Source organism: Sturnira hondurensis, unplaced genomic scaffold (assembly GCF_014824575.4).
Source record: "Sturnira hondurensis isolate 20B ecotype Veracruz unplaced genomic scaffold, ASM1482457v3 Scaffold0018805, whole genome shotgun sequence".
Lineage (NCBI taxonomy): Eukaryota > Metazoa > Chordata > Mammalia > Chiroptera > Phyllostomidae > Sturnira > Sturnira hondurensis.
In genome coordinates this window covers 535,162-553,794 of record NW_028091436.1, presented here as the reverse complement: position 1 = coordinate 553,794, position 18,633 = coordinate 535,162, and the positions used below count along the sequence as shown (strand labels likewise).

Below are 18,633 nucleotides of genomic sequence, written 5' to 3'. Positions count from 1 at the left end.
AGAGGGCAATTCGGAGGGACTGTGTGGCAGATCACTATTTCTTCTACAAAACGCATGAATTAAATAAAAGTTGTCATCTGCTAAGTGTGACTGTTAACATTTAAGAGCTCGAGTTAACACAAGGGGGAAATCCAGAAAATTCTATTGTAGATCCTCGGCCCCAGCACCCTGCTGAGGGCCTTCCAAGCGGTAACTTCCTGCACGTCTAACGAGCCCACCAGGCCAGCGCCACGGCCCGCACTGTCCTCAGCCCGCAGGCCCCGGACGCTGCAGACCGAAAACTCAAACCAGGTACTTCTGAACCCACACACACAGCTCCCTCACTGAAACTGACCGCTGGAAACGTGACTGGAAAGAGTCTGTATCTTCCCAAACCGAGAACCAGAGCAACGCTACACGCCAGAGCCTGCAAAGCCAGGAACGGGGGTCCGGCTCAGTGGGCCACAGTCACTGTGTTAGATAANGGAACAGACGAGGAGACGGGTCGCCGGGGGGGGGGGGGGTGGGGGGGGGGGGGGGGGGGTGGGGGGGGGGGGTGGGAGTGTAAAACGCACTGCAGCCTGCAGCCCTGACGGAGCACGCGTGTCCCTGGCGGCTCCGGGCCTCGCTGGCGGCTGGAGGGTGCCCAGCACACAGGGCCTGGGCGGGTGTGGGGAGGCACCGTGCGGCCACGGTGGCCGCCGCCAGCCCACCGAGTGCAGCTGCGTGAACGCCTGCTCCAGAACACTCGCTTTCCGAGCTGACCTCAGAGGACGTCTCGCACTTGAGCCGGTGCGGGGAGCGTGAACGGCACCCGAGAGGCCCTGGCGTGGGAACTCTGATGCCGCTCGGAGGGGCCGTGCGAGCGCTCAGCGGGCACCGTCACCAAGTCAGAAAACGGCGGGCCGTGCCAGCAACGGCGGAGAGCAGTTGCTCCTTTGCCCACGACAGCGATGACGATGACAACGGAATCCCCCCGAGGGGTTTCCAGTGTTCGTGAGCACAGGGGCGGCACGGAGCATTCCGGTTGGCTTTAAAACTCAATTCTGTTTTCAGCACGTGGAAGCACGTGCGGTAACTAAGATCGCAAAGGTGCCTGCGAAGAGAAAATGCTCCGCGCTTCTGCGCTTCTTCTCCCGGGGAAGCAAGTAAAACGCCGCGTGGGAACGTGGCTCCTCCCCCTGTTCCCCCCCCCACCCCTGCCGGCTTCCCCCTCCCACCCGAGGAAGCGGTCATCGTGCATCATCGTGCATCATCGTAAGGGCGACTTTGGTGGAAAGACAGTCGCTGCTGTAGCAGCAGGCAACTGCCCCCAGTTACTCGGACACACCTCCGGAGCCTGCCATGTGGTCAGACTGCACAGCGACTGCTTTTCCTAACGAGGTTTCTTTTTTAAAATCGCCTCTTCCTCCTCCTCTGCTCAGTCCACGTGGAGTAGGCCTCTCAGAACCAGCAGTGGGACTAACAAGAGAAGTCCCTGGACAATGACATAAACTTCCTTATTTGATGAAAGAGAGCCAATAATAAACTAACAGTAATGATAGAAAAGGAGTGATTTATAAAATTTATACTTTGCTACGTGTGGTATTTTCTTCCTCAAAAAATAAAGGTACTTTAGAATGCAATAACGGGGTTAACCCAACAAGAGGATGCAACATTTGGAGATATTTATGAACCGCACAAATATGTATATACACAAAGCAAATATTAACAGCAAGAAAGGGGGAAATGGGCGGCAGTACAGTGAGGGACTGTAACACCCACTTACACCAATGGATGGATCGTTCAGACAGGAAATCAATGAGGAAACCGTGGCCTTAAACACCATAGGCCGGATGGACACAACGGATACACACGGAACATTCCGTACATTGGACACTCACTCTGTTTCAGTACATGCAGAAAGTTCTCCAGGACATACCACACGCTAGGACACACACCAATTCTCAATGCATTTCAAAGGACAAAAATCACAGCAGGCATTTTTACCCAACAAAATGATAATAAACTAGAAATCAATTACAAGGAGAAACCCGGAAATGACACAAACACACGGAGACTCAGCAATAAGCCATTAACAACCAACGGTCAACGGAGACATCAAACAGGAACTCCAAATACACCCTGAGACGAAGGACAGTGAAAACACGACACCCCGAAATCCCTAGTAACCAGCAAACACGGGGGGGGGGGGAAGGGCGCACGGCAGGCCTGCCCCAGGGAGCAAGAATAACCTCAAACCAACACTCTAACTTTAGACATAAAGGAACAACAAAAAGAAGGTTAAACAAAGCCCAAGTTAATGGGAGAAAGGGAATTATAAAGATCAAAGAGAAAATAAATTAAGTAGAGACAAAAAACAGAAATCACCCATAAAGAGAGAAGCTGGTTCTTTGAAAAGAAAAGCACAACTGATCAACCTTTAGCCAGACTTGTCAGGAGAAAAATAGAAAAGGCCAAAATGAGTAAAATCAGAAACAAAACAGAAGTTACAAGTGATACCGCAGAAACACAGAAGTCATGGGAGAAATACTATGAACAATGATTCACCCACAAATAGGACAATCTAACAGAAATGACTAAATTCCTAGAAACACACAATCTTCCAAGACCAACTCATGAGGAAATAGAAAATCTGAATAGATTGAAAACCAGGAACAAAACGGAATCAGCAATCAAAAATCTCCCAACCATCAAGAAGAGATCAAGTCCAGATGGCTTCACAGGTGAATTCTGCCGCCTATTTAAAGGGGATTTTAGTGTCGTCCAAATTATTCTGAAAAATTAAAGATACATGAACACTTCCAAACTCATCCTATTAGGCCAGCATCACCCAGACAGCAAAACCAAAGGCATGAAAATGCATCGTCCACCCATACAGGCCCCAATCCTGGAGGAACCGAGCTGGAAAAATCTTCAACAAAATGTTACATTCATGAAATTCAAAAATACATTTAAAGAATCATAACTGTGACCAAGTGGCTGCAAGGATGTCTTAATATCCACAAATCGATCAACTGGATATACCACATTAACAAAACATAAAAATCATGTAATCATTGTAATACGCAAAAAAAATCACTTGAAAAAATGTCATACCAATTTATGGCAAAAACTCTCACCAAAGTGAATATAAAAGAAAACACCTCAACACAGCAAAGGCTGTCGTGTATCCAAAACCCACAGCCAATATCGTAACAGTAAAGGGCTGCCAGCTTTTCCTCTAAGGTCAGAAACAAGACAAGGATGCCCACGTTTGCCGCTTTTATTCAGAGTATTAGAAGTCCTAGCCACAGCAATCAGACAAGAAAAAAATATGTATAAAAGACATCCAAATTGGAAAGGAAGCAGTAACACTGTCACTCATTGCAGACGACATAATATTGTACATAGAAAACCCAATGATCCCACCAAAAAGTTACTGGAACTAATGCATGAGTTCATTAAATTTGCAGGATATAAAGTTAATATATGGACACTTATTGTATTGCTACACACTAATAACTAAATATGACATTCAAGTAAATGGATCAAAGACTTGAATGTAAGACCTGAAACCAAAAAACTCCTAGATGAAAACACAGGCCATGCGCTTTTTGACATTGGTCTTGGCAATATTTTATGGACCTGCCTCCTCCAGCTAGGGCAACAGGAGCAAAAATAGACAAATGGGACTGTGTCGAACAGAAAAGATTTTGTACAGGAAAGAAAAGCGTCAACAAAAAGAAAAGGTAATCTACTGAAAGGGAAAAGATATTTACAAATGATTTATCTGATAAGGGGTTATTATCCAAAATACAAAAAAACCTCATAAAATAAATTTAAGAAAAACAATCCCATTAAAAAAATGGGCAGGGGACCAGAATAGACATTTACCCAAAGAGGATATACAGATGCCAATGAGCCACGAAGAGATGCTCAGCATCACCAGCTCCTGGGGAGATGCCCCCGCACCTGCCAGAGTGGCTGGGGCTGGGGCGGCCCATCGAAGCGCTGTACCTGTCCTAGTGAATTTTGCCCTTTCTTTCACGTTGTCAGTCAACCTCATAGACGTAACAGGTGCCGTGTGTGTGTGTCTCCATCTCCAAACTCTACAATGAGAGCACATCTGACCCTTGCATCAAGCTTCTTATCTAGGCGAGGGGCTCTCAGATTCCTCAACAATGACCCCCATCAACACTGGGACCCCGTGGGAAGACACGCTGTCACCGAACGAAGGTTGTGGGGAACCGCATTTGCTGTCGCACCTGCAGTGCCCTCTGGGAGTGTCTGCTCCGTAACATATTTTATTTCACTGAAAACAACGCTAGCTGCAGCGTGCTACATTGATTTCACAACTCACTAATGGACGATAACCTGTATGGGGAGCATTGCTCAGCATTTACAGGGCTTTTCGTGCTCCATTTACTGAAGGACAGAATCTCAGAAACCACAGGGCTGTTTCCCTGCCCCAAACGTGAAGTAACTGTGGACTGAGGAGGAGGGACTGGGAAGCAGTGAATCCGGGGGGACTCAGCAGGGGGGGAGCCGAGGAACCTGTGAAGCCCTCTGAGTTTGGTTTTGTTTTTTTTTAGTTTTGAGGATTTGAACATGGTTTGAATATCCATCAACATGAGAGTTAGTGTTTGTAGTGTTTAACCCTACATTCAGAAATTATTCTAGTCTATGCTGACACACTTTTTATTTAAAAAACTGGTGTTGAAAACTGGGAACACAGCCACCTATACAGAACAAAATTCTGTGCTGACTTCTTATTCACTACAGAAAACATGAGAGAACAGACTTTACTGTGTGTTGATTTGTGGTCATGGAATCAAATAATACAAATAACAGATGCAAAGCAAATAGACAATTCAGAAATTCAAAGACTTGCCAATCTCTTAAGGATTGATACATATAAAAATTTTGGAAGTGTGCGTTCCTATTAATGAATCAAAAATAGTGAAAACAGTACCCTTTATTGGTTGTTTGAACAACAAACTGTATTTAAAAAAAAAACAGAGTACAAATGCATAATTATTATAAGATGCTCCTTACCTTTTGGAACTAAATTCCTAAAAATATCTTTACAAAGTTAAATCAAATTTGGATCCAGGATAAACGTCATTTAAAGCAAACTTATGTATAATTTTCTTTGTAAACTACATACAGATTTGGCTTATTTGTAGTTTCACTAAAATTTAGACCCACTCTACGGATAAATCAGGCCCTAAAGAGTTTATCCTCAGTACAATAAAATTTAAAGAAGCACGCACCATAATCCATTGTCCTACCATGTTTTCTGTAGGCAAGATTAATTCGTGTGGGTGGTCACATTTGCAATTACGTTTTGGAACCACCTCTTAAAAGTAGTCCTCTAAATCTGCTCTCAAAAATACGTGGCAATCACAGACAAGGCTTACAACGATTTTGAAGTAAACATCACAGTCACCTTGTCGGCAAACCTAAGTCGTGTGCGGGTTTCTGCCCTCACTTCATGCGTGTTCTTTGGGAGCAGCGGGTCCTTCCTGACCGCTCTCCAGCGTCACCACGTGTGCAGGAAAGGCAGGCTTGTGGCGACAGCTGAGACCAGCTTTGCTCGCCAGCGTTTTCCTGGACAGGTGTGGCTGGAGTCACAGCGCCCAGTGACACCTGAGCAGCCTTCAGCACTGGGATTCCGAGTGTGGGGGCTGGCACGTGATTGGTGGGGGCCTCCCAGTGCCCCCCCCCCCCAGAGGAGCCCCCCTCGCCCTCTTACCTAGAGAGTGCGCCGCGGTGGTCTTGGAGCTGAAGAAGCGGCCCAGGCCCAGGTCCCCGAGCTTGACCACGCCCGTGGCCGTGATGAACACGTTCGCTGGCTTGATGTCTGGGTGCGGGGAAGCCGTTGGGAAAGAAGAGGTCAGTGTGGCTATTTTTGAGGGTTAAAAACCCCTTTTTATGGTAGAACTTAAAGCACATGCTGAAAATAAGTCTGTGTGAATTTCGAAGCGGTTACTTCACTTCGAGTAATTTTTATGTATCTTAGTGTTTCTGCCCTCTCGGTCCTTGGAGAGACAATCGTCAATGCAGCACAATAAAGACCATGGTTTGTTTTCCTTCCCCACACATTTTTGGTTCCCATTTTCAGGTAAATTCTTGGGAAACTCCAAGCACAAAATAAATGTGTTTTTTCTACATCAACTTCAAATGAAATATTATTAAGTATTAATTTATAGATATATTTACAGAAAATATAAAATCATATACATAACTCTATATACATATACATAACTCTATATACATATAATTTATGTAGACACCTTAGAAATCTTAATTACTTAAATAAATGTTAAATAAGTTAAATAACATTTTTATGCCCCTCAATCAGAGACCAGTTCCTTAGTGATGTAACCGTCACATTATGCCCAATCATTTGACTAATAACTGCTAATATATTGAGAGCTAATGTTGAGAATTAAAGATCTAAGTCGCCAGAATTTACACTGTTTATGTGGTTTTCAAAAAAAAGGCAAAAACCAAACCTCTTCCTTACGTTTTCCTGCTCCTGTTTTTTTCCTTTACCTACCAAATCCATAAGACGCTCAGGAGAGTGGAGCCCCAAAATAACTAATTCTCATCCTGACTGGAAACCACGGCGCGCCTCACCCACAGGCTGGTCTTTCGAGTGACGCGGGGAGTGGGGAGCGGGCGGCGCTCACCTCTGTGCATGACCCGGCGAGAGTGCATGTGCTCCAGCGCGCTGCACAGCTGCACGAAGTACTTCCAGACGGTCCTCTCCGGGATCAGCCGCTTCTGCTTCTTAAAGTGCTTTGGGAAGACGGGAAACAGCATTACAAGCCTAGAGTCTGACATGCACCGAGTCGCGAGTCAGAAAAACACCCCCTGTATCTCCCTAACACCAACGAAAGACTCGATGGTTTTCCAGGGTAAAATGACCCCAAGACAGAACAGCTTCAACTCCTCCCACTGGTACGGCAAGTGAGCACGGGCCGAAGAACACTCTCTTCACAATGTCCAACTATTTCAAAACATTAATGTTTATGTAAAATTGCTTCTTATCCTAAAAGGAAGACGTCAAATTTCACATGAGGAAAAGCCGGAATAAAACACTCCAGAAACCAGAAGGTATTTGTGCTCGTTAAAAGGCAATTCTTCTGCTGATCGAGGTTTCAGTACAGAATTCCTTTTAAATAAATCATGAGCCACCTTGGTGACTTGAAATATCACTTAACTTACTAAGCATTTAAGGGACTTCGGTAAAAAGTTTTCATAAATATTTCTGTTGCACACTGCGAGTCAGCCTTGCAGGGGACTCTGAAGGAATGAGACGGGACTTCACAGATGGAGAGAGCGACAGGAGGCGGGGCAACATGGGAGCGGCGGTCAGCAGTGAGGGGAGAGGGACCCCACACTCGAGACAAACTGCCAATCAGCAGTGCAAGAAAATCCACCTTCTACGCGATATTGGCTGAAGGATTCACGAGTAATGTGCTCAACCAAGAACTATGTCCTTGGTTGCATAAGACTCATAGAGATTTATTACATAAAAATTGCTTTTTTCAAAAACAAAAACGTGATTGGTTTGCTATTCAACAACATTTATAAGTGACCAAGATGAAACACGGTATTTAGTCAAGTTTTCACAAAAGTTCCCGGTATCTTGTTAAAGTGCAGAGTCGGCGGTAGAAGCCGTTTCTGAAAGTTCAGCGGATGGGGTTTCTGAGTGTGGAGAAACTGTGATGCTTCCAGAACAAGCTCCTCTGTCACTGTCTGCCCCGGAGTCCGGCCGAGGGCCGGCCGGGTAGAAATCAGCTGGGAGAAGTCTGCCCACGCCCACCCCTCAGTCAGCAGGAGGGTCACACCTACCGTCGCAGAGCACGGGGTTTGCGCAAACGGAGTCTTTGTTACAACACGTCCTACGGCACCGGACTTATGAGCAATTCCAGCGGCCAAACGTGAGCAACCCTGAGACGAGCAGGTGTCCCAAAGCCAATCGGGGTGTTTGCCACTAGGATGATGAAAACCCCCCACCGCCTGCAGTCGCCTGCGGGGTCTCCAGCCGCTCTCACTCTAAGGGGCAAGGCTGCCCCCTCCCCGAGGCACTGAGAACTTCCCATGGGCCTGGACCAGGTGCAAAGATGAGCTGTCCCCAGCGCAGATGGCCACATCAGAGGGCAGTCTGCTGTCAGCAGGAGGGAGGCCGCTCAGAAGTAAATATACCCCGTCGTGTCAATATCACACCGCAAGAGAAAAATCTAATGCTTTAATGTAGACTCTAAAATCATCACAATTCTAACTAATTTGGCAGGGTACTCTGTTTGAGACCTTTTATTTAAAAAATACAGCGTAAACCCAGGGAAAGGGAAAGAAGACGTTGCCCTCGAAATGCGGGGGCCTCTCCCTGAAACGCGCTCTCACGCACACGTGGCTGCTGGTCTCTCCTCGTGGCCAGCGGCATGGCTGCTCGAGACGCTGTCCCCGCTGACAAAGGGGAGCCTGCGACGGAAACCGAGCTCCCGACTGGAATAGGCCCTGATGCCAACGGGGAGAAATGAAAAGTGTGCGTGTGTGTCACGTGGTAAGCGTTTCGGGAAATGCTAAGGCAACCTGGATTTTTCAAGGTATTGATAAAGATTTGCGTGAAAAAGACCTGATAGGGCACCTTTACTGTATTTATGTTAGGAAACAGAATTGTAACTTTTGTTCCAATGAAATATCGAAAAACTAACGAAGAAGTAGAAATTAGCACTCTGTGTACCTCGTCCCATGGGCATACTTTTTATTTACATTTTTTTCAGCAGGCTACTCTCTTCTCTTTGCAAAGCTTCAAATACTGTCTATTTTAAAGCCTATTTTCTACCTTCCATCAACATTATTTAAATAAGGTTTTGGCAAAACAGTCACATCTTTCTTCAATCATCAAACATCCTCCCCTGCACATTAAATGCCCAAGACAAGCCCAGCTCTCTGGGGCACGTTTGTCCCCAAGCACCGTCTCCTGGACTCGACCGGGCCCCTGACTCCTGCCTCCTGGACCCCACACCTGCTGCAGAACCCACCGGGCTCGCCACGGCGCGCACTGCTGGGGTTCACACAGAAACGAGAAAGCAGCGAGTGTCAGTGTGCTCCCGGTGGGCCAGGCATGTTCAGGAGGATGAGAGACGTGAGGACGAGACAGTGAGACCAGGGACGTTGCAGGAACTGGGACCAGGTGGCCGCTGGTGCCTGCCCCTTCCCCACGTCGAACCTGAGGACGGAAGTGACGAGGTGACTTTGGTTCGGTGTAAGGAAGGATTCCCTGCTTGGGAGTGTTGTCACCGGTTAAATGTGCCACTAACACAAGCCATGGCCCCCTGGTACAGCAGGCCCGACTGAGAGGCTGGGCGGGAAGTGGCTGCGGGCCCTGTGCGCTGGCAGGGCCTCCGCTTCCTGGCTGCCTGGGGCGGAGAGTCTGGGGATGGCCCAGGCGGTGCCGCCGCCTCCGAGCTCTGGGCTAAGGTTCCACAGCCCCGGCTGCAACTAAAGCACATTCTCCCACTGCAAACTTGTGATATTTTATAGGAATACCCCACCTTCAACTCTCTGGTTAATAAGGACAAAGGAAACAACAACAACAATGATAATGATAACAGTGCGGCCTCAGAGATCCCCACAGGCCCCGTATTCCTCCACACGAGAGGACGGGTAGCTCGAGGTCTTGGTCCTTGGTCATAAATCTGTACTTAGGTCAGACATTTACCGTCAGAAGGGATGTTACGTCCCCAGACAAACACACGTCTGTGATTCTAATGCATCTGTAAGACAACATTTTGCAGTGGTAACTTCAGACACTAGGTGCACGGAGGCTGGGCAACGGAGGAGACAGGGTGTTTCCGAAAGCGAAACTGACAGCTCCTGGTGTGATACTGACTAGATAGTCCTCCTTCTACGGAAACACTTTTCTTCGGAGGCGAGTGTTCTCGTCACACTAAGCGCCACAAATATTTGCTCTACACAATTTTGGGGAGTTACATAAACAGGGAAAACAGTGAAGTCTCCATTAGAATTTTGGTAAGTGATCCTCATTCGCAGCATGTGACCATTTTCACTGTCAGGACTCTGAGTAAAATTCACGAATCTTAACTCGCTCCAGAAGGCACAAAGCAGAGTGGGGCTGGCCGCCACGAGATCGAAGAACGCACTCATCGCAGGCATCTGGTTTTATCAGATGCTTTGATAAAATATTTCCACCCAAGCTTTGTAAGGCTGGAAAACCCGCTGAGCACTGAGCTGCCTCTGCATTACAATTCATAATAGATTTATCAATGGAATCTCTCCGTTCCCTGATCGTATAGGTAGGTTATTAACAGAAGCTGAAAATACATTTCGTCTTACGATGGAAAATGTGAAACAGGTAAAGATTTTTCTGAGCGATGAAGCCTTAGAAAAACAGAACTTGCAATTATTTAGCAAACAAAGAAAATAAGGTCCTATAATGTCACAAAGTTCTCCCCCACCATAAAAAAAAGCTGTCTTTTTGAACATCAAGATGTTACTACCAAGGAAATGAAGTCAGAATACTGTTTAAAGTCGATAAAGAATGTGTAAGCCCATCAGTTACTGAGAGGCAGGGCACCGCCTTGCTGCCAGCCGGATAACACTGAGCAGCCTCCGGTTCCCTAAAACTGAGAGAGGCAGCGCGTGGACACGCCCAAGACCTTCCTCTCCCGCACCCGCCACCAAACAGGCGTCCTCTGGGTCCCTTACACCCGACAGCGGGGGGGGGGGGGGGGGGGGCGCCCCTCACAAGGACAACGCTGGGGGGCAGCACTGCTAACAGGAGGGAGCCTATTAGCAGAGACCCCAGCGGGATGGAAGCTCAGGGCAGCGCGCGCCGACCTCAAATGCACGGGACAGAAAGCTCCCGGAGAACGGTCGCCCGGCCTGTCCCAGGTAAGCTTGGCCCAAACGTGGGCACCGCCTTTCGGTGACGCTCACAGAGCGACGTCAAGGTCACCGCAGTGCAGCAGCCGTAAGTCGCGGAAACCCTTCACCGCCCCACTGCTCCAGGAGCGGAGAAGCCCCGCGCTGCATCTGTCAGCGACGCTGCGTGCGCCCCTGTGCGACACACCCGCACCTGCGCGCCGACATAGACATGGGTCTGTGCGGGCTGTCGCACTCGCACGGGGGCGCGGGGTTTCCGAGGAGCGCCGCTGGTTGGCCGCCTTCGGCTTCTGAGCGGCGCTGGCAGACGAGGAACAGACTCTCAAAGGCCTTCTCACTCGGCGCCAGGGGCTGGGACGGAGGCGGGTGTCGAGCTGCAATGAGAGTCAGAGCCCAGAGGTCGCTTTGCGGGGAAGGGCTGGGGCTCCAAGGAGCCCAAAGGTCGAGAGGGCAAGAGACGTTGGACTCCCAGCGCAGCCTCGAAGGCTGGATAAGCACAAATACAGAAGTGTCTGCAAAGGTAAGAAACCACCCCACCCAGAAGGTGAACGAGATTCCTAAGCTACAACAGGTTGAGATTTTAGCTAACTTATCAAAGCTTGCGGTAAGCAGAATTCTCGCACCTCCCGGCCAAAATTCCCCAGTCTGGGTGTGAAATCCCTCCTGCTGAGGGTGGGCCGGTGGTGAGCGGGAAGACCGAGCATCCTCGCACGCAGCGTGTCGGCATACGCGGCAGAAAGGATGCTGCTGGCGGAGTGAGGCCTCCGGATCAGCCGCTTCTCGGCTTCTCAGAGGAGGCTGGCCGCGCAGGCGGAAGCAAACGCTGGTTTGCGCGTTTCTGCAGCTGGTCTCTCTTCTCCTCCTCACCAGGTCGCTGTCACCCAATGCGCTTCTCCACGTGGCAGGGCGAAAGGCGGGGCGCTGACGAGGAATGCTACAAAACGGGCGTCGGCCTGACCGAGGGCGTGGGGCAGAGGTCACGGAGCATGCACGCCACGGCTCGACACACCGAAACCTGCTCGGTGCCCGTCCACTCCCCTTCAAAGCCCGGACTGCTGGCGATAAAGAAATACCCGATGACAAATCCTGGGTTTCCTTTCATGTCAAAGCCCATCTGGGAGCGATTTCCTCTGACCACAGCCTCAGGTACTCCTCTGTCACTAATTAGAGAACTACTGAATGTTTCAACTATAAATCGCTTAATTACATTTGTCAGCCTGCTCTAAGCCAATTAATTATTTACTGGGAAAGTCTTTGATGCGGTGCTGTCCGGGGGTTTGCTCCGGGGGTGCCGACGAGGAGCCCCGTTCACACTCCTCTCTCCCACCCCAATTGGGCTGGAGACCCAGACAGGGAGCTGCTTCGGGTGGCGATGTACAGCACTCCCCACCCTAAAGAAACGAGCCACAGCCTCACGACTCGAGTCCTTGCAGCTGTCCTGCCTACGGCCTCAAGGCACGGCATGTTCCTTCAGAGGGGACGTTCCTGCGAGTTTTTCCTGGTGGAGTTTTTCCACTTTACCAAGGTCGGCTTACAGCACAGGTATTAGAAAACTGTTACAGACGTTCTTAGGGCTGCCGGGAGAGGACCAAGGAGTGTGCCAGGCGTAAGACCCTCCACTCTCACGCACACAGCAGCACCTCAGTGCAAGGCACAGCCATCAGCCAGGTCCCGCCCTGGCCTTGGAAACAGCGACATCCAGACACAAACAGAAGCGTGAACACGGCAAGTCCACCGCCCGGCTGCGTGACTGTGCGGGTCTCGAGGCTCAGCCTGAGAAAGGGACGTCCCTGTGGTAACACAGACCAGACTGTGTCACCCACAGGCAGCCCGAGGGTGGGGAGGGGCCTTGGGGCAGAAGCCCCCACGCAGGAGGCCACAGCCACCCCAGGGGCGGGGAGGTTGGGGGAGGGGGGCTGGTGTGCAGGAGAAGGCGGGGCGAGGCCACGGCTCTGGAGGATGGGCGGCACCTGCCCAGAGGCCTGGCCTGTGGACAGGAAAACGGCTGGTACTTGTCATTAAACGCAGGCTCTGCACAGGCTCACACTGCAGTGCCCACTGGGGAGACAGGAGGACCTGTCACTGATCCTCTGTGGAAGGAGCACTTCGGATCTCTACGGAAGCACATCAGGTTGCTCCAGAAGCTTAAGAAGCAGTTGCTATCTTTTATTTCAAAAGTTTCCCAATTAGCGTTATCCAGGACAGATCCCTTTGGAGTGTGGTCAGAGGCCCCCAGGGTCGTTTAAGTGTGCAGTTATCAACTCCACACCAGCCAGGCCCTGCTGGTTACCACACCCACGACCCTGCAGTTCTGCACCTCTCACTACCTCCCCTGGGCCGGCTGATGGGCACTTTCCCTCGATGGCGTCGACGACCCACTCAGAGAAGGGAGCCGGGCTCATCACCACGGCACACACGCGACCACGGGGGACAGCCCTCTCCTTCCCCACTGGCCTGAGCGGTGCCTCTGCTGAAGGCGGAGGCGAGGTTCCTGCGAGGCACCCGGCCCTGCACTGGTTTGCTCGGGTGGCGAGGGGACAGGCGCATCCCCCGTGGTTCTGGGGAGGAAGGTCTCACCTGTGCATGTGGCGCAGGGGCAGCAGAGGAAGAAAACCGGTTTGGACGAGAGCAAGACGGCGGGACAGCCTATGCCCTCAGTCACCGGTTAGTGGGGGTAAGACAGGTAACCAAGACCACCTGCTGCCCTTCTAAGTCCTCAGAGGGGGTTTGCCTCCTTCCTTCCCACCAGAGTTAAGTCTTGTTTCTAAAGGGCTCGGCGCGCAATTTTGTTTGAGTCGTCTCTCTTTCTGTGTCTCATAGCTGCTTGGTAAAACTTCACATTTGTGTATTTGCATTTCTTTTTAAAATGAGGACTATAGTTTTGGGTTTTTTTTTTAATTGGCCATTAATCTGCAAAGACGTTTTGTTGGTGGTTGGCTGTGCCCGTGGTGGGAAGTCCCTAGAACGGAAAATCAGATAACCCATCAGAAGTGAGTCATACTCCCCACGGGACTTCACAGTCAGCCTGATGGCATTCTGTGATAACGAGAATATTAGCTTCCTTTTCTGCGGAGCTGTTACTATTCGGAAAGCAGCTCGAGGCTGTCTCCGCCCTGCAGTGAGGACACTACGCCTGGTGGAAGGGATGCGGTAGAGTCCTGGGCGGCTGCCTCCGAGCTCTCCCGGAGAGCAGGGTCCCACCGCTGCCGGGGAGTCGGCGGGCGCCCGGCTCAGGGACTCGGGGAGGTTGTGGAACAGAAGGCAGGTGGCAGGTTCTCATCTGACTTTCAAAGGCATCCTGTGATACAAGTCTTTCAGGGCCCTGGAAGGAAAACACGTGAGTTTGGCATGAGCCAGACCCAATTTCCAATGCCAGCTCTTCTGCTGACTAGCGACGGCGCGGGTGTTCTCAGAGTGTCAGGTCTACCCCTCTGAACTCCGTACATGTTAACCAGGCTGGTGCCCAGGCAGCGCCTAGCACTGTTTTTAAATGCCCCACACGGTGACTCCACGTGGCAGAGACCGCCCCTTGTGCCCAGGGACCTGCCGAGAGACCAAACATTTCAGCAGACAATGCCCAGACCACGCACAAATGCCCAGATGGCCTGAGCTACCGCCTTCCGCAACCTGACCAGAGCGCCGGCCTGCTGCGTCTGGCTGGTGGCAAGTCAGACTGCCGCCCCCAGGGGCGGCCTGGGGGGCAAACCAGGACCTTCGCCAGCCATCAGCCCCGCATGGCCAGGACTCCTTCAACAACTGACAGTTCCTCTCATTGTCGCCCCTGCTTCCCATTCAGGACCGACCGGATAATCCCAGGAGAAACCCAGCTTCCGCTCCAAGCCACAGCGGACGATCAGGGTGCACACGCAGCCTCCTTTGTCCCACTGCAAAGGTGTCTTACTCCCTCTGCCTGCCTGGGACTCTGCCCAGACGCCAGCTGCCGGAAGCTCAGAATAAATGCCTTTGTTCGGCTGCTTTTCTGTGATGTCCACACTGTTCAGCTCATCTTCCAGCCAAATGCGGGCGGCGCGTCCCAGCCTCCCTGCTAGACGTAGCTAGATGTCGGGGACTGCAGTCTGGCTGGGGAGGTAAAGCTAACAGCACTGAGTGGCAGCCCCCGGCCATGGGCCTGAAGACACAGCCAGCAAGGGCCCTTTGTCCCTTCACGCTGGGACGGTGACTTGGTCAGCTGTAAACGGGCTCTCGGTGTCTGAGAATCTGACAGATCAGAGTGGCCGTATCAGCCCCAGAGTTGGAGGTCACACAGAAATACGCGTAGGAATAACAACACGGCAGTAACTTCCACTTGTCACATCCCACTGTGGGGCGCTGTCCTAGCTCTTAATAAACCTCAGTAATTAAAATGCCCCGGGAAGTCACTTCTGTGATTTCGGAGAACGAGGTGCACAGGAGCAAGCTGCCCAAGGCCGAGCGGCTTTTACGCTGCTGCTACCTGGGGCTCTAGGGCTTGCAGCTAAGCCGAAACCCAATTTGCATGATTTTTGAGGGAGAAAGTAACCGTAAAGTGGTCGAGCCGGGGTTTGAGATGCAAGATCCAAACGCACTCAGTCTCTGAGGATGCGCCCCCAGAAACGGCGGGGCTGCTGGGAGCTCACTCTCTGCCCCACCCCACCCGTGTCCGGGGACAGAGGAACAGGGCCCGTCTGCTCGGAGAAGCCCAGCTGCCGAGTGCCAGCGTCAGCTTACAGAAGGCAAGTTTCTCGGTCGATTTCCAAGCTGCTTTTGGGGCGTCCGTGCACCCAGGGCGCCCGGCGTGGACCTCACCAGGTACAACAGCACCGTCATCACAGCCATTCCTACCACTGCCTGTCACTGACCACCTGGCTGCCCGCCAGGTCGGGAAAGGCGCCGAGGTCTCCACTCAGAGTGTCTGATGGACCCCTGGGTCTGGTTGACACTCCTACCAGAAACAGTGCGTCTGTCGTTGGTTTTCTCATTTTATTTTAAACCTTACCTTTATCATTCTGGATAGGTCACCAGCATCTGCTAGTTCCAAAACTATGTTTAATTCATTATCTTCAATGAACGATGCATAATATTTAATTACGTTTGGATGGTTGAGTTGCTAAGGAGAAAAAAAAAGGTATCAAAAAGTTTTCTCATTGTAAATTCTCCATAGTTTCATAACTTAAGAATAAATCTAGCCCTGGCTGGTGTGGCTCAGTGGATATAGTACCGGCCTGTGAACCAAAGGGTCGCTGGTTCGATTCCCAGTCAGGGCACATGCCCGGGTTCGATTCCCAGTCAAGGCAGGCCAGGTCCCCCAGTGGGGGGTACACAAAAGGCAACCACACATTGATGTTTCTTTCCCTCTCCCCTCTCTCTAAAAATAAATAAATAAAATTAAAGAAAAAGAAGAAATTTAGTTACTGGTTTCACTTTTCAGTTATAGAAATAAATCTACAGGACAGTGCGCTTTTCTTTCATCTTATGAGTTCGAAAACAACTATTCTAAGTTTTGAAAGTAAAACTAGGCATCAATCTTATTTTCATATCCTTTGTTAGAAGCACTACAGTAGTTCATGCACTTAAAACCTTTTAAAGTATTGCTATATCCAATAAACATATCTATATAGGCATATAAATGAACGACATAATTAAATCGATTGCTAACAATTACAATGCATCCTTCAAAACGAGAACTGTGAGTTCAGGGCACTGAATGGCAGACAAAGGTTTCCTTTTCACGTGCATTTTGATATCAGGGCTGATCCTCGTATAACTGCACCCCGTGGTTAACAGGGAGAACAAACGAAGTGACAACTGTAACAACCGGCATCTGTGATATTGCACTTCAACGCTGCTTCTGCGCCGATAACGTGGACATGCTGGACTAGCCCTGGGACTGACTCACAAAATCGCCCTCAGGAAAATCTGACCACGTAGAGATGTATGAATCACTTCACACGCATTTATGATCTTTTTGTACAATCCTTTTTCAATCTTTAAACAAGTTAACACAGGATAGATAGTTTCTCAAAGAAAGGTATTCAAAATTATTCTAGAGGGGTGTATACATGAGTTTCTTCTCCTCTTTCCACTTAGAGGCTTCCCCCACCAAGTTTATATATATTTTAAGTAGTTACTCATTTCCTAGGAAGTGACTCCAACCAACAGAACAGTCAAAAGCATAGGTCGTGTCCATCTCGCTTGGATCGTTCTAGACCAGTCTGGTTCATTGTCGACACAAACAAAACCGGGTGCCCGAAAGAACACCCAGGTCTTGTCCAAAGGCTACAAAGGTGAGTCACAGCAGCCTCAGCAGACATGTCCCCAGAACACAGGCAGGATGGCGCTGACGCTTCGGTCACAGTCTGTGAGTGGGCAACACACCGAGCAGCTCATGCTGACACGCTCCCACCTCCCCCTTTCTAAACCTGGGGACAGACACAGGGAGAGCGCTAAAAACACGGGGGCCACGGGGGCCAGTGCACACACGCTCAGTGCATCACGTCTCGAGACAGAACCAGTGTGCGTGCACGTTATTACTTAGCCCTTGGGCACATGCCTGGGATGGGCAAGAAATCCATCTCTGCAAGGCTTCACGCCCATTTTATCAATCACCAGTTTGAAATGGGGGGGCATCCTACCAGATGTTCCAATTAAATTAGTTTATAGTGATTCCAAAAGGTGACTGTTTTTCAGCAGACGGAGACCCAAACTTGTACAGATGCTCGGAATCAGAGTGGCACAGTTGCATTAAAAGTCCTTTCGCTCATGAGTGCGCCATTTTAATAAATGCCCCTCATCAGCACGTCCAGCTACGTTCGAAAGAGCCGACGGCGGGCTGGCGGTTTACCTTCAGGAGGTCGATTTCCTTGATGCAGTCGGCCCGGGCTTTGGCGTCCATCAGATCAAATATCTGAAAACAGAGTGCAGAGTTACCCGGGAGATCGGTGGTCGGTGGCTCAAGCTACCGTGCGCGCTCATCACGGTATTTTACGCGTAACTAAATACACACTAAAAAACTTCCCCTCCGATGGGCTGTCGGGAGCTGCGGAAATCTGTGGGTATTTGCTCTGATGTCACCCTAGAGCGTCCAGTCCGCCCTCCGCAGGCAGTCGGTGCCAAAGGTGGGAAAAGAGAACAGCAAGATACGTCAAGTCTCAAGTTCAAATGGGAAGAACAGTAATTAATATACATCCGAACAATTATTACACGCTAAACGAACTACCCCAATTAATTCTCATTTAATCCTTGAGGGGATATTAGCATTCCCATTTCACACGTGAAGACAGGTACGTTTAGAAAGCTTAAGAAACTGAGAAAAGGCCACCCGGTGGCGGAACGGAACAGCCAGAACCCATTCTCGAAGCTACCCAACCGCAGCCGAAGCTGCCGAGTGGCCGGATCAGAGCGCGCCTGCCACGTCTCACGCTGCCGGCACTCCTGCCAGGCCCCAGCTTTCCACGGGGGCAGGAGCAGGCCCCTTGGAGATGGCGGTGACAGTGACACAGCCCTCCTCTTTCTGAGGATGAGGCACAGATGGACACACGACGACACGTAAGCAGACATGTCTGGGGGGGTGACAGACGTTTCGTGGGGAGGGGCAAGCAGGAAAAAGTGCCTGGAAAGACCCCTTGGGGAACAGCAATGAAGAGAAAGGTTAAGAAACACTGGTCTGATGTGGAAACCATTATAAATAATACCACCAAAGCAGATTTAATGCCTCCAAACCCAACAGAAATCTCTTAACGTTCTAAGAGTAGAAAATCACAATAAATACAAAGC

At 50.2% G+C, this 18,633-nt stretch overlaps 1 protein-coding gene across 3 annotated transcripts in view; it reads right to left on the bottom strand.

Moving 5' to 3' along the window:
* Positions 1-18,633, bottom strand: part of NEK7 (NIMA related kinase 7) — an 81,153-nt gene that overhangs the window by 16,676 nt on the left and 45,844 nt on the right. For all 3 annotated transcript variants that reach the window (XM_037070464.1, XM_037070465.1, XM_037070466.1), the window contains 4 exons: positions 17,702-17,764; positions 15,857-15,967; positions 6,657-6,765; positions 5,717-5,824 (listed from right to left, as the gene is read on the bottom strand). In XM_037070464.1, coding sequence (XP_036926359.1) covers positions 5,717-5,824; positions 6,657-6,765; positions 15,857-15,967; positions 17,702-17,764 — 391 coding nt within the window. The remainder of the gene's footprint in view (positions 1-5,716; positions 5,825-6,656; positions 6,766-15,856; positions 15,968-17,701; positions 17,765-18,633) is intronic.